General features: G+C 42.4%; 1 protein-coding gene across 1 annotated transcript in view; it reads left to right on the top strand.

Moving 5' to 3' along the window:
• The first annotated feature begins 5,131 nt into the window (after positions 1-5,131).
• ARHGAP18 (Rho GTPase activating protein 18) overlaps positions 5,132-15,093 on the top strand; it is a 96,297-nt gene continuing 86,335 nt past the window's right edge. Inside the window, exon 1 of the mRNA XM_074862475.1 lies at positions 5,132-5,348. Within this exon, the coding sequence (XP_074718576.1) occupies positions 5,305-5,348 (44 nt within the window). The 5' untranslated portion in view covers positions 5,132-5,304. The remainder of the gene's footprint in view (positions 5,349-15,093) is intronic.

Raw genomic sequence — 15,093 nt, 5'->3', positions numbered from 1 at the left:
TCTGAATTCTAAGGAATTGTTTTAACACTACTTCACTGGAAAATTATAGCGAATCCTATGAAAGTAGGGAGTATTCCTTAGTACATTCCCAGGAGACAGAAGGGCAGGCAGTGAGTGGCAAAGGCAGAGGGATGAAGGTATTTTCATGAATGTAGCTGCTTCAATAACCAGGAAAAATGAAAGAGAACTTACAGGATATGAACCAACTTACCTAGCTGGGAGCAAGTTTCCATTCTAATGGGAGATGTGCTGGTAACTCGGTCCTGGCAAAATTTTTCAGTAAATCATCAATATACAAAAATTTGTTTTAGGAGAGCCAAAACCATCTGTGAACACAGTTAATCAAGTTTTGCTTGAAAAGGAAAAAGGTGAACAGTGTCAATACGTGATCGTTTCAGTCCCGCTAGATTTCAGTTGCTCAGGTTAGACTCACAAGGGTACCAACAAGAAGAGAACGAGAGGGCTACAATGACAGTGGGTACATTCAGATCTAACGCATTAAACTCTCCAGATTGAATTAATCAGTCAGTTATTTGGTGTGCCATACTTTCCAGAAGCTTTTTAAGCATGCTTCAGAAATAAATTTTAATTCCTGAACATTTGCCACTGAATCATTTAAAGAAAAATACAACTTGTAATTGAAAAGCAACTACTGTTTTCCATTGTCAGGAAATGAAACAACATCGCATCTTCAGGTTTTGAGCAAATAAAATCAGTTTTGATGAAAAACAAAGTTGAATTAAACTGAAATTTTCTCACAAAAATCTGCTTAGACCAGAAGGTATTTTTATTGAAAAAAATGTTTTTTCCCAAATGATAATGTTTCATACCTTATTTGTTGTATGTATTTTTAGAATGTGTTATGTATCACTACATAACATTTGCAGACTGTTCCAGTTGCCGAGGTAACTATGTTATTTTAATGATCAGCGGAGAGGATCATTATGTAAAACATTATGTTAATTTCAAACGCAGAAAATTGATGTCTTGCTGTTACCTTGAAGCTGCACCTTTTTTTTTTCCTCACAAAGTGCCTTTTTCCATGAAAATTAATGTTATGGCTAAGTGCTAGAGTATCCTTTTCATACTGATTCAGGTTGGCTTCGGAGGCAAATAAGGCAAAAATGATACCTGACAACCAACTAATGGCAGATGAACAAATTTCAAACCACCATAGTTTGTACAGAACTAGTATAGAAAAAATTGTTTCATAAATTCTTAACTAATATACAAGGACAGTTGGTTGGAATCTTAGGAAGGCACATATCTTAGATTATTTCGTTTTTAACTTTGAAATGTAGTATTGCTTAGTTAAGGAAAGCAAATTACAAAGCACACATAAGTCTTGTTTAAGTATGCTTAGACATTGTCCATGATACAGACCAACTGATGAAAAGATTAAAAAAAATGACATTAAACTTTTGCTGCTTTTATTAGATGATATATCTACTAGATAACTAGATTACACCAGCAGTACAAATGTCGTGCATTTATGATTTTATTGCAATCATAAATGCTCTGAGGCTGCAGCGAGAATGTTGCTGATGTTGTTCATGGTGTGTTTCTGTTCTCAAACTTGCTTTCTCCATCAAAAAAAATAAATCTGCACATCTCAAAATTATCAAAACTGGGTCTCACACAAATTCTAGGGCTCAGAATGACAATTGCTGCTATAGCACACCAGCCTCACAAATGCAAATTGTCTCAGGCTACCAAATGCAACTCAATTTTGTCACCAGAATCTTCTTTTGCCTCTTCTCTGGAGTTCTGCCTACAGATTGTGTTAAATTATGAACGCTTCATTCTCTAGGTGGAACTGGATGCTTTTATGTCTTAGAACATGATATGCTCAAGACATCTGAGAACTCCTATATTCTCCTGACACTTCCTCGTAACCACCTGATCCATTTTAGAGTCGGTGAACTCTTCTGACAACACTCAAAATGCATTTTGATGGAGACTGTATTTATATGGACTGTACCTCTTCACTCCACAGAGCTTACTCGAATCCTTTCTCAAGGATTTCCTCTGCAGGCAAAGCTCTGACTTCAAAAGGCACTAGCTCTTTCTCAAATTCCTTACCCATAATTACACCTATTACACTGGTTGTCTTCTATTCCAACCTCGCTACTCCGACATGCTTTTCTGACATGCTGAGGTTTGCCGATTTGTATACATCCCAATGAGGACTACAAGCCGAAAATGTAAGATGTGAAAAAAACAGAATTGTACTACATCGACTAGATACTGTAAAGAGAACATACGATGATATAGCTGGGAATAAGCCATCCATTAACTAAGAGGATTAGGAATTAATTTCCTCCTTCCAACAGCTTGTGCCTCACTTGACCACTATGTGCGACCAAATCCTGAAAAGCTTTGCTTTCATCCTTAGCATGGTGAAAATAGTGGGCTAAGTTTTCAGTCCTTGGAATGATTTAAAACTTTCTGATGGGTAGCTTTCTGCTAGAAAATGCTGATTACACAAAATCTAAAAGTTTCAAGGAAAAATATTTTTTTTTAGAAATTTCTTGACAGAATATAATCAAAACACATATGTTATCCTGTTGACTACTGAAATATGCCAGAGCATGAAAATTAAAGTCAAACAATGGAATAAAGCGAAGCAATACTGAAGCAAACCTCATAAAGTGTATGTTTTATTTCAAACATTTTGATAGGTCCTTTTAGAAACTGTAAAACAGAATTTTCAGAATTTTTGTTTCATAGAAAGTACACATTCTTGCAGGGAAAAAAAAAATCCATCAGATCAATTTTTAGTCTAGTAAGATGATTCATATGTTTTGGGAACAAGCACTTTGAATTATAGCAGCGTTGTTAGATCACAGCTACATCCATTTTTAATATTTCTGCTAACAAAGTTGTTGTATGAATAAATACAAGCATAGAATTAGCAAGGAAAGATTAGTTAAGGAATGCTAGTGAGAAATAACAAATTTTAAGAAGACATATGAAAAGGGAGATCATTAAGAACAAAAAAGAAGCCAGCTGTGTTAAACCTGGTAGAGATGAAACACTCTACCTCTGCTCTGCTGATGGAGCAGAGCTGTAAATGGTGTAGAGAGCAGCTCAGAGCATGAGAACAGGTTAGCAAGTGAAGGGCATGTACTTAGGAGCTCTAATTGGCATGAGCTGAGAAGTACAGGAAGTATAGAAAGAATTTATAGAGTAAAATAATGACATTAATGAAAACTAGCTTGAGGATATGGGATATAAAACCATATGTAGAATGGGCCAAAAATATTTGCATTGCAGCATTTATCCACTAAAAAAAATATCTATTTTAACTATCTACATAATCTCCTGTATGTTTACAGCATCTCTGTTTTCTGTCTGATTCAACAAAAACTAAACACACTTTTCTTACAAGACTGATACTGTCAAGAATGTGCAGATAGAAGGGATTAGAGACCACAGCAAACCACAGACTGAGTTAAAATTCTTACTGTCTATGGGGATTTCTAGTCAATTCTTTCTAGAAACACTGAAATAAAATTTACAGCAGCCAGCTTACTTCAAGAGGGTACAGTCACAGAATAGTAACTTTGCAGCTACAACCTTCTAATTTATATCAAATATTTAAGATGTATCTTTGTGGCACTATTTACTTTTAAGCTATCCATAGTCCCCAAATACTTCTTGGTGAACTGGAAACGTTTCATGTACTGTGACTTCTTTTTGTTTCTAAATTTCAGTAATTTGAATGTTATCAACACAATGAAATGCTTCATTAGTCATTAAATCAAGCATTTTGAGTCAGAAAATACAGAATATATTTTTGTTTGCAACCTTTCCTCATAAAAGTTAATGTGTGCATTATGATCATCTTTGAATTACATTTAGTACATACTACTTTTTCAAGAGTCTTGCCTGGTCCACCCTGACTAGGGTGGATGCCCAAGGGGAGAAAAAGGCTGAAGGGATATTCTCAATTTGGAGTGCACCAGAAATGAAGTAGTTATTATTCACAGATTTGAAAACCTGGAGATACTGTTCTGATCATTTGCTCTGTGGTATCTAGGCTGATCTCCACAGTAAAAAAGACCACAGGATTTTCTCTGTAACCCCAGTCAAACCGAGATTATTTATATGTGGGTTGTATGAGGAAATCATCCATTGTAGAGCTAAAATTTCAGGACATCCAAGATCCAGTAGTGCTTTTTATAGATTGTTTCAGTGTTTCGGTACCCTTACAGTAACACAAAAGGTGTTTCATTGTTCCCAGCCCGAACGTGTCTACCTTCTGCCCCAGTCCTTTGGTTCTTCTTATGTCTTTGGTAGATTAAAGAAGAGCTCTCTGCTATGACAAATCCTCCTGCGTGGGTGCTTATGCGCACCATCAAATCACCTCTTCTTGTCCCGTCCTCTGCTGAGCCGAGTGGGTGAAGACATCAGTTCCGTAGGGCGAGGCAGGTTGTCCCCACCTGCAATCATTCCCCTCGCTCCTCGCTGGGCTCTCCCCGGCTGAGCGGCCTGTGGAAGCGCGCACAGGCCCCGTGCAGGTCTCGGCCGTCCCAGGCGCGGGGACGGGACCGTCTCCCTACTCCCGCGGGGCGCCTCCTCCCTCACACCCGGGCTCTCCCGCGCCGCGCTGCCTGCCCGCACCCCGCACCCCCTGCCCAGCTCTCGGGGGAGAGCCGCGTCCACCTCGGAAGAAAGCCGCGACCCTGCCGGCCTGCCCGGGCCCCCGCCTCGTCCCGAGGCGCGGTCGTGGCGGGGAGGCCGCCCCAGGGCAGCCCTGCCGAAGCCGGGCCCCTCGGGGAGGCCGCAGGGCCCGACCCCGTCCTGTGTCACGGTGGCCCCACCGCAGGCCAGAGCGGAGCGCAGGGAAACGGGCGGGCGGGGCGCGCCCCGACGGCACCAGGCGGAGCGGGGCACGGCGCCCCCCGGCCGGGCTCCCCGCGGTCCTCCCCTCAGGACGGGACGGCGGGAAGGCGGCCCAGCCGCCTGCCGCCCCGCAGTGACTCAGCGGCCGCCCCGGGCCGCCGCCGGGCGCTGCCTCTCCGCAGCGGGCGGCGGGGCGGGGGGGATCGAGGTCGGGCGGCCCCGCGGGAGGGCGCCGGCCCCGCCTCTGCCCGGGCGGGCCTCTCGGCGGCGGGGCCGGGTCGCCGCCGGCAGGTGAGCGGCCGAGAGGCGAAGCCGCTGCCGCCCCGAGGGGACTGCGGACGGCGAGGCAGCGGGCAAGAGCCGCGGCGGGAGGAGGGAGGCCCCGGGAAGCGTCCCCCTCCCCGCCGTGTGTCCCTCCCGCCCCGCAGGCAGCGGCGGGGAAGGTGACCCGGGAAGATGGTGACGGTGGTGATGAAGCTGGTGCACTACCTGCACCTCAGGTAAGGGCGGGCGGGCGAGCGCGGCCACCGCCCCGCTCCTCCCGGCCGGCCGTCACACCCGGGCGGCCGCCGCCCCGCGCCCGTCCCGCCGGGCCCGGGCCCACGCCGCCCGCACACGCCTGCGCCGCGACGCCGCCTCCGCCGCCCGCCGCGCCGGTCTGCGCCCGAACCGCCGGCAGCGACCGCGAGGGAAACGGCGGCGGCCGGGTGCGCTGCGGTGTGGCACGGCCACGCGTGACCGCGACGGGTGGGAGCGTGTGCGCTTCCGCGGCCGCTACCGCGCCCGTGTGCGCTGCCGCGGCGTCGGGCCTCTTCCAGCCCTTCCCCGGAGCGCGTCTGGCAGCGCAGCAGGAGAGCAAAGGCGCTTTGTGGAAAATGCCGGTTATTAGTTACAGTCTGAAAAGTTGTTGTCCCTGCAGTACCCGTGTCGCATAACTATAATAGCATGGATCAGACAAATTGCGTATTTCTTCTTTTTTTATATGACTACTGGCCGGGTACATTACTAAGCCGTTTTTCCCAGTATCATCTACTAGATTTAGCAGATAAGTACAAATATCTTTGCATTGAGCGGAGAGAGAGCAAAAAAAATGCGCAGTCCTGGTGATGTTCCACGTGTATGTTGCAGAATCACAGTTTTTCTCCCGTGTATAAACACTTCACATGCATCAAAAGATTTGATCGAAAACATAAAGACAATGTATCAAGAGGGAGCATACATTGAGCCTGAAATTTAGTTTGAGAAAGCAGTGGTATTTATGTGCAGCATTTTCACGTAAGGCAGGCCAACTCTGGGAACTGATTTCATTAGCTAAATTTTGCCAAGTTAGCCATAGCAGTGAGTGGAAAAAAGGGCACTCAATTGTACTGCAACTTTTTATTGGTATGGTTTAAGCCTTGATTCCTAGGATATCTGCACTCTGAAGATATTAACAGTTACTAAAATAATAATATTTTGGCATGAATTACATGAGAGAAGCATGTTATGTCACCAGTTTTTAACTTGTTTTTTACAATAGGATGTTTTAACTGCTAAAACTGTTTAATCTATTCCACACACCTAATCAAAATCACAGCTCTAATTTTATAAATTTGTGTGGTTTTATGCTGCTGTTTCTTTGCTGGGCAAATAGAGAAGGAAATCAAGAGGAAAAATTGCTGCCAGTTCCTTACGCCTGCCTCTCTTCTCTTGTCCTCCTCTGAATAGTGGTTATTTGATTGCTGCATATTACTGCTGGTTTTGAACCAGAGCTTCATGGCTCTATTTGTTTTATAAACATCAGACAAAAAAAAATCTCAGCCTCAAGGATTTTATAGTATAAAGGGAATTAGGAAACAGCAAATAATGCAGACAGATGGGGAAATGCAGCAAAGCGATAAAGTTATGTTCTTAAACCAGCAGCAGCCTGATCACTGCCAAGTGTTTTAAGTTTACTAAACTTAAAGAAAGCTCTTCTCATGCTGGATGAGCACCAAAGTATCGAAAAAGTCTGATGAGTGTATCTGAAAATTTAATAAGTGACCAGTGACCTGGCTGAAGGCAGAATTTGATAATTTTAGTACTGAGTGAAAGAAGTCAGTAAAATTAGGGGAGATGTTAAGTCCAGCAATTCGCTTTTGTAGGAGAAGCAGAGCTATTGGAGATGTGGCTGCAAAGGGACTCAGTACATGCAACAGGCAAAGAATTGAACGTTATTTGTTGTGAATGAACATGAGTTAGAATAGGTTTCCATTTGTCAAAGCTAAATAAGAGGATGGATACTTCACTGAGTATTGCTGGAGTGGTAAATAGTGGCAGTATCTGGCAGGACATAAATGAACAAGAGGTGTTCCCTGGAACCAGTACACATCAGCGACATAGAGCATATTTGCATGCAGAACAGATCAGGGAAAGGTCATCTTTAGTGAGTCTGCAGGCTTAAAGTGCCACTTGATTTTAGCAAAATCACATAATACTTTTGTCCATCCGCATCACAAAATCATGACAGACAGGTGATGGATGTTTTAATCCATGCTAGTCAGGCATGAACAGCTACTATTAGGCATTACCGTGTGCTTATTCTGTGCCTCCATTAGCAAGTGACCAGCAATATAACAATGCATCCAGAAAACGGTAAAGTAGGAAAGAGGGTGCATACACTGAAATTGTCTGACATATTCTTGAAATACTATTATTTCTGATTAAACCATTTTAGTAGGCTTCTGGCTAGCCATGCAATATTTTCTTCTATATGTGAGGGTGGAAACACTTAAAAACCAATTAACAGCAAGGAAACTGAAAAATAAGCTGTTTGACTGAGTTAAGAATAGTTAGGTAGCTGGTGTGCTGGGAAAAATATTTATTATCAGCACTGTCCCTTTTTCTTCCCTGAGTACAGCATATGCAGAAATGCCAAGTGTCAGCTGTCATCTTCGTATTCCCTGTAAGTTCTTTACCAGCGAGGCCTGGTTCATGAATTGGATTTTAAAGTTCAGCCACAGTTAAGTGAATAAATACTATGCTAATATGTCATAAGAAAAAGATGAACGTGAAAAACTGTACTTAATAAGTTTGTAAGAATACAGTTTGTGACAAGATTAGACTATGCCAGTAAAATAGTACACTGGGAAGCCCAAACTGTTACTATAATCAGATCCTTAGAGAATCATAATTATGCCCTTAATTCAGTACTTACTGAGAAACAGATAATTAATTCAAATCACTGCAGCACTTGCACAGTTAGCAGAAATGTGGACATCACAGGAATCTTTCTTGCCTTTGAATTTGACAACTTGCAAAACATAGGATCCCGGAGCTACAGGAATAATATTACAACCTTGGGCACTATAAAACTATTCTAAGAAATGCCCTTTCTGAAAATCAGAACACATTGAAATACAGTACTCATACTTGCTAGAAGAAATCATGTAGCAGTGCTTGTTCTCTTACACTTACCTCAACTAATTAGCCCTTATAGAGGATGGTTCTGTACACATTTAAGTCCCATTCAGCTCAGTCCTAAACTTCTGATTAGTCTGTAAGACAAAAGCAGGCTCACTGAATGGGAATGGATCAGCCAAGAAAATAACTGTAAAAACACTAAATTATGTTCTCAGCAAGGTGAGATGTTTTCATATAAATATACTTTATGTAATTATCTCTATGTAAACAAAGGTTGCACACCAAGTGAAAGCAGAGCATCATACAAAAAATGAGATGAGCAGTGATTCTTGAGAACAACAGACAAAGGGGATGGCGGCAGATAGAGCAGATCCCAAGGACACCACCAGGCAACACAAGCAAACTGAAGATAAAGATGTAGAATTATGAATGAAAGACATTCATGGGGGGAGTGAATGTTCGATGGGACCAACAGTAATTGTATTGCAGAAATTTGAACCGAAGCATGGCTGTGGTAATTTCTCATTTTAGGAGATGAAAATGATTAGACTACACAGGTGGAAAAGAGCAGTCCCAGGCTTGAAGTGGTTTTCTGGAAGTTCACTATTTGTTATGAATTAATTATCTGTTTCTATAACCTGCCTCTGAAAGTGGTCACATGAAATGCAGCAAGATTTTTAATTGAAGCAGCAATGAATAAAACCATTTTGGAGCGGTCATGAGATCCCTGCTTTTATATATGAAATTTTTATACCTTTAAAAAGTTGGCCAGCAAATAAAAAGACTTCTGCTAATACTGTCAGTCACATCTTCCTTCATCCTTCTGATTCCAACATCTTTACACTCACCAAGAGGTCTTAGGTTGTGCAGGCTTTGGTATAAGAATGAACTTAAGGATTTGCTTCTTAAAAATCCATGATCTGACTCTGCATGGTTCAAGGTGTGGCCAATGGACTGAATCCTGCCTGAGGAATCTTTCTAGCTGCCCTGGCACATTTTTCTCAAAGGAGCCCAGGACCAAGAAGTTTGGACAAGACACTGTACTGCTACTCCAACACCTCAGCATGTGGCTGTGCATGGTTAGCTTGAGGAAGGAGCTGAGAGGAGAGGGAGAATGAGGAAGCAGAGGAAGGAGCATGACTTCCTCCTGCTTAGAGGTCCAGCAGAGGTTGAAGCTGCTGAGGTTGCTGTTACAAAAACACAGCCTGGACCTGTTAGTTCAGCACCCCTGGCTACATACTTGGACAAAGTATTTCCCTGGGAAACTTTTTTTTCAGAAGTTTAGTGTCCCTCTTAGAGCACTGCTGGGAACTGTCATGATTTCTGAGTCCCAGTGGGTGACCTTGTCTCCACTCGTCTGGGGGCTTGGTACCAGTGTGGCCATGTCCAATGGACAAGTAAAGAATACAGGGTTCTGCTGAGTGCTGTAGGTGAGGTTATACATCACATGTATTATTTTGCGGTTCCTTATGCTCTTGCACTAACATACAAATAGTCTGCATGGACCACTGCCTGATCTTTGATTCTTACCAACCCCTCCTACCCCCTCAAAGTCAAAGGTATACTTGTACATAATTTTGTTTCATTTGTAAAATTATAGATTAAAGCAATTACATACTGACACACATTAGACCTGAAGTGATGTTGTTGACTTCCGAAGTTCTTGAGTTCATTTTCTTTTAGAAGCTTAATGTATCTTTAACATAAGATTTTCTAAATATTTAATGGAGCTACTTTCTGTGGCTTCTTCTGCCCTAGTGTAGGAACATAGCACAGGAGGATGCCAGGTTGGAAAGAACTTCCTAGCTCACTGAGTGCTACCTTGTGGCTTATAAAAATGCTACCATCTCTAATCCATTTCATAAACATACTTGGCTTTTTTAAAGATTAGGTTGTTTGTCCTTCTTGATGGGTGTACTGGAACCTTGCTCCTCTTGATTTTTAGAAATGGATTTCTAATTTTCAGCCTACAGTTCCAAATGGAAAATTTCTACACATTTCTTTTGTATCAACATTGTCTATTTACTTTGTGTTGGGTTTGTGTGTGTGTGGTGGGGTTTTGGTAGCAGGGGAGGGGGTTACAGCAGTGGATCCTGTGAGAAGCTTCTTGAAGCTCCCCCAGCTCCAAGTGGGACCTGCCTCTGTGCCGAGGCCAAGCCAATTAGTGACGGTGGCTGCACCTCTGAGACAGTGTATTTAAGAAGGGGAACCTGGGAGAAGGAGTTGGAGTTGTGAGGAGGAGTTGCGAGGGAGACGCCTCTGCAAACGCCGAGGTCAGCTGAAGAAAGGAGGAGGAAGGAGGGGAGGTGCACCAGAGCAGAGACTCCTCTGTAGCCCATGATGAGAGGGCAGGCTGTGCCCCTGCAGCCCACGGAGGTCCATGGTGGAGCAGATACCTATTTGTAGCCTGTGGAGCACCCCATGCCAGCGCAGGTGGCTGCACCCAAAGAAGGCTGGGACTCTGTGGGAAGCCCACGCTAGAGCAGTTCATCTCTGGGAGGGCTGAGACCTGTGGGAGGGACCCACGTTGGAGCAGTTCATGAAGAGCTGCAGCCCATGGGAAGGACGCACGTCGGAGAATGTTCGTGGAGGACTGTGTCCCATGAGAGGGACTCCATGCTGGAACAGGGGAAGAGTGTGAGGAGTCCTCCCCCTGAGGAGGAAGGAGTGGCAGAAACAACGGGTGATGAACTGACCTCAACCCCCATCCCCCATCTCCACTGTGCTGCTGGAGGGGAGGAGGTAGAGAAATCGGGAGCAAAGTTGAGCCTGGGAAGAAGGGAGGGGTCGGGGGGAAGGTGTTTTTAAGATGCGGTTATACTTCTTACTGCCTTACTCTGTTTGATTGTTAAATTAAGTGGTGGTGGTTGAATTAGATTGATGTTCTTTTTCTTCCCCTAATGAGACTGTCTTTTCCCCATGACCTTAATGGGTGGATCATCCCTCCCTGCCTTATCTTGATTCCCGAGTCTTTTATTTTTTCCTTCCCATTCCTGAGGGGGAAGGAGTGAACAAGTGGCTGCATGGTGCTCAGTTGCCCTCTGGGCTCAAACCACTGCAAACTTAAATGGATTTTCCCAGCCAAGATATCTATGTTTATGAGTACTTGCAAACAGCAATTTTGTTGTCACTTCTTAGTTGCTCATGCTGAGTAGATTCTGCTCTTTCCCATGTGATTGTCCATGTTTGAATACGTCTTTCTTGATTACAAGTGATCACATGTGATACTATAATTTTAAATAATGTCTGATCAGTGTCTGTGATGATATTAAAACTCTGCTATCTAGCCTGATATAGCTAGATATATGCAGGATTGCATATGCGTTTTTTGTTGCTGTACCACACTGTGTCTGATGGTTGCCTTATGGCCAATTAGTATCTGTCATTTCAAACTGATGAGTCCGCTGGCTTATAACATAAAATCTAGTTATTAAGTCGATTAAAAACATGCACTTGTGTCTCATTTTTATTTTTCCAGTCCTTTTATTAATCCATTTTTCCTGTATAACCTGGACATTCTCTAAATTGATATCCCTAATTTTATACTATCAGTAAATTTCACATTTTTCATTCTGTGCCAAAGTTATGAATGAAAAGATTAAATAATAAGATCATTAGTAAGAGGGAACCTTGAGAAATTTTAGTAGGAAGACTCCCTTTCCCCCAATTCATCAATTTTCTTCTTGCTGTAATGTATTGCTGTCTCTTCTCAGCTAAGTCTATCCCCAGTTTACAGGCTTGCACTGTTCACAATCTCCTGTTTGTTTAATTGCGTTATGTAGTTATGTTCCTTATGTAGTACAGTATCAAATGTAATACTGAAGGCCATGTAGGTTAGATCTGCTTCAGCCCCCCCGTCTTTAATACAGGTTATTTTATTACCAAAATCTGTATTTACCTTGGTAAAGCCATGTTGTATTTTATCCCAGGTTTCCATTTACCTCTGTGTCTCAAAATATCCTTGCCTTAGAAGTTCTTAAAAAGACTTGCACACCATCGAGCTCAGAGTAATAGGTGTAAAGTTGCCACTTTTTCTGGTTTTATCTTTCTAAATTATATTTGTTCTCTTGACATTTTCTGTTAATATGGCATCACTTGAGCTGATAGTTTTTTTAGTTACTTACTATTGAATTCATAGGTGAATTGTTTCAATATTTGGGGCAGGAGATAATTTAATTTGCCTTGCTTAATTTTACCAAACCTTAAAGGCTTTGCTTCTATCTTGAATGCTATTTAGTGTTATACAAACGTTTTCAGTAGACGGCTTTTGCTGTCATTCTTCTTACAGAAGATTAAGTTTTGAGGTGGCCATACCAACATTATCTTTGATCTCAACTCCATTCTTACGGTGTAGCAAATTCACTGCAGTTTCATTTCTCTTTTTCTCTATACTGTCAAAGAATAGTATACATTTATTTTAATTTATATTGCTAGGTCTCAGGACCTGTCAACTGTCAGGACTCAGCTTGACTTTTGGCAATTCTCATTTTATCCCTACACTTTCTGACTTCTAAGAGAGAGCTTTCTCGTCATCCTCTGCTGCTCCCCCACCCCCCGTCCTTTCTTGTAGGCTTCTTGCTCATACCTTGCATAGTGTTTAGATAAATCCATTTATTTTTTCAACCAAAGATGCTGCAGACTTGTCAGTTATCTTTATGAAGCTGCCAACTCTTCTTCTTCAGAGGATAGTGAACATCCAGGAAGCCCATGGCAAGGCTGTAGAACAGAAAATTCAAGGTCTTAGGCTTGGGAATAGGATGGAAAAAAAGGCATGCACTCTGCAAAATGCTGTTAGTAACAATATACTATGTAAAGTAGTCAATTCATCTAATTTTGACTAAAAAGGATTACTGAATGATTGTGTATCAGCTCTGCAAAGATGTCACCCTCTTCCATCAGCACATTTGGCTTCAAAAGAGGATATTTGTTCATCGTTGCTTTGAAACAGCTTAAACCGCTTTCTGACCAATCTATGATAAATGACAAAAAAATTCTCAAAGTGAGTTAAGAGTGCCCATCCAGCAGTTTTCACTCAATTAAGCTTGACTATCTCTTTGACTACAGAAGGCCATCACTGATGTTTTGTTAGCATTTCCTTTCTCACCATTCTGCTCCATGTGATACCTCCCGGAAACCACACAAAGGCAGAAGTCTAGGAAACATGACACGAGACACTCACCATTTCAGCTTTTCAGCAGGTGCAATAGAAAGGAAGAGACACATTTTACCATTTTGAAGTGGAGGGTGACCCTTGCCACCAAGGAGAAGGCAGGGTGGCAGACGTTTCTCAGACTGCGTCCTCTCTTTCTGATATTACCTGTCAAGTCAGACGCAGCCCCAGCTTGGTGGTCCATGTGGTGGCTTTTCCAGCATTGGAAAGGAGATGGCTGCAATAGCTGTGCAGTCATTGGCCTCATTTGGTTAGGAAATACAACAATAATAACTCTGGCGTACACGTACACCTTCATTCCCTCACTCTTCTTGCTCAGATGCTTATTTCCTCCACTCCTTCCTGACGTATCCTCTCAACTGCAGTAAGTAATTGAGAAGCCTAACATTCTCATTTATTTTTTTGCTGCAATAGTGGTCAGTAGAATCATTGGATACTTGATTCCTATCATGTAGTAAGTATAAATGTTTATCAGCCTCATTCTTCCTTCGTACTTTCAAAACTACCTTCATAATCTCTGGCCAAAAAAAGAAGCCAGTGTGGCCATCACAGTCCATCAGCTTGAAGGGAAGGGTTACATCACTTTAGTTTTCTCTCTCCAGAACAAAGATCAAAATGAGAAACAGTGCTGCGTAAGGTAAGCTTTGAGAGATCAGATTTAAAGCAGGAGCTTGAAGTACAGTGAAAATTATTAGAAAATGCACTCAAGAAAATAATACGGGCAAGCACATTTTACTTACTAGAAGCCAGCAACCCAGAACAGTTCTTAGCGACTATGTGTCCCAGTGAGCTGTGGGAATTTGAATAGTTATCAGATGGAGTAATTAGAAACTGAGTAATTTTGTGGAATTACTGATACGTAAGTCAAAAGTTGTATAGTTGCAGTTGTAAAAAATATTTTTCCCAGTGAGCGTAGTAATGAATATTGAGAGAAAAGAAATGCATGCTAATTAAAAATGTCCACCCAGGCCTAAACATAGAATACAAGAAAAAAACAAGTGGCAAGAATGACATTTGGAGGCAAGCTCAACACAAAGATATCTGGCAAAAATGAAGTAGTCATAGGTGTTCAATAAATTTAGCAGTTTTAAGAAGAGATGCCCTCATACTTCATGTCCTCCCAAAAATAAGCTTAACGTGGAAGCAAATATTATTTATGGAGTTAAAAATTCTGTTTGTTTCTTCCTTACGGCCAGTCAAGCCTGGACAAAGATAATTGATCTTATTTAGTTTGCTTCTGTTTTATTTAATACAGCTTTCAAAGTTGGAATGTCTGTAGGTGGTGGAGTGGCGGATCTCCTCATGCTCAGGTCTGGGGCATGCACTGACATCATGGACTTTGCTATAATTCCCGAGGCAAAACCAAATGGCCTAGGGATTTACACAAAGTAGTGAGAACCAGACCTACCTACCCTTGCTTACATGTATCTTTTCCTTCATTCTGATTCTGCAGAAATTTCCTCTAGACATTTGCTCTAGACATAGCCTCTAGCAGAAATGAGAGGACAGTCCCTCCCCCTCTTCACAGGTGCAAACCAACCCCTATAGTCCGTTCTATAATGCTATCTAATTAATTTTTCTCCAAAACCTGGATTTCTGGAGATGGTTCATATGTGATTGAACCTGAGTGTCAGGAACTGCAAGTAAACATTAAAGAAGCCGGGGACATATCCTCAGCATTGTCTGTATGTAAT

This window comes from Strix uralensis, chromosome 3, assembly GCF_047716275.1.
Source record: "Strix uralensis isolate ZFMK-TIS-50842 chromosome 3, bStrUra1, whole genome shotgun sequence".
NCBI lineage: Eukaryota > Metazoa > Chordata > Aves > Strigiformes > Strigidae > Strix > Strix uralensis.
The sequence above is the reverse complement of the archived record's forward strand: the minus strand, read 5'-3'. Positions and strand labels throughout refer to the sequence as shown.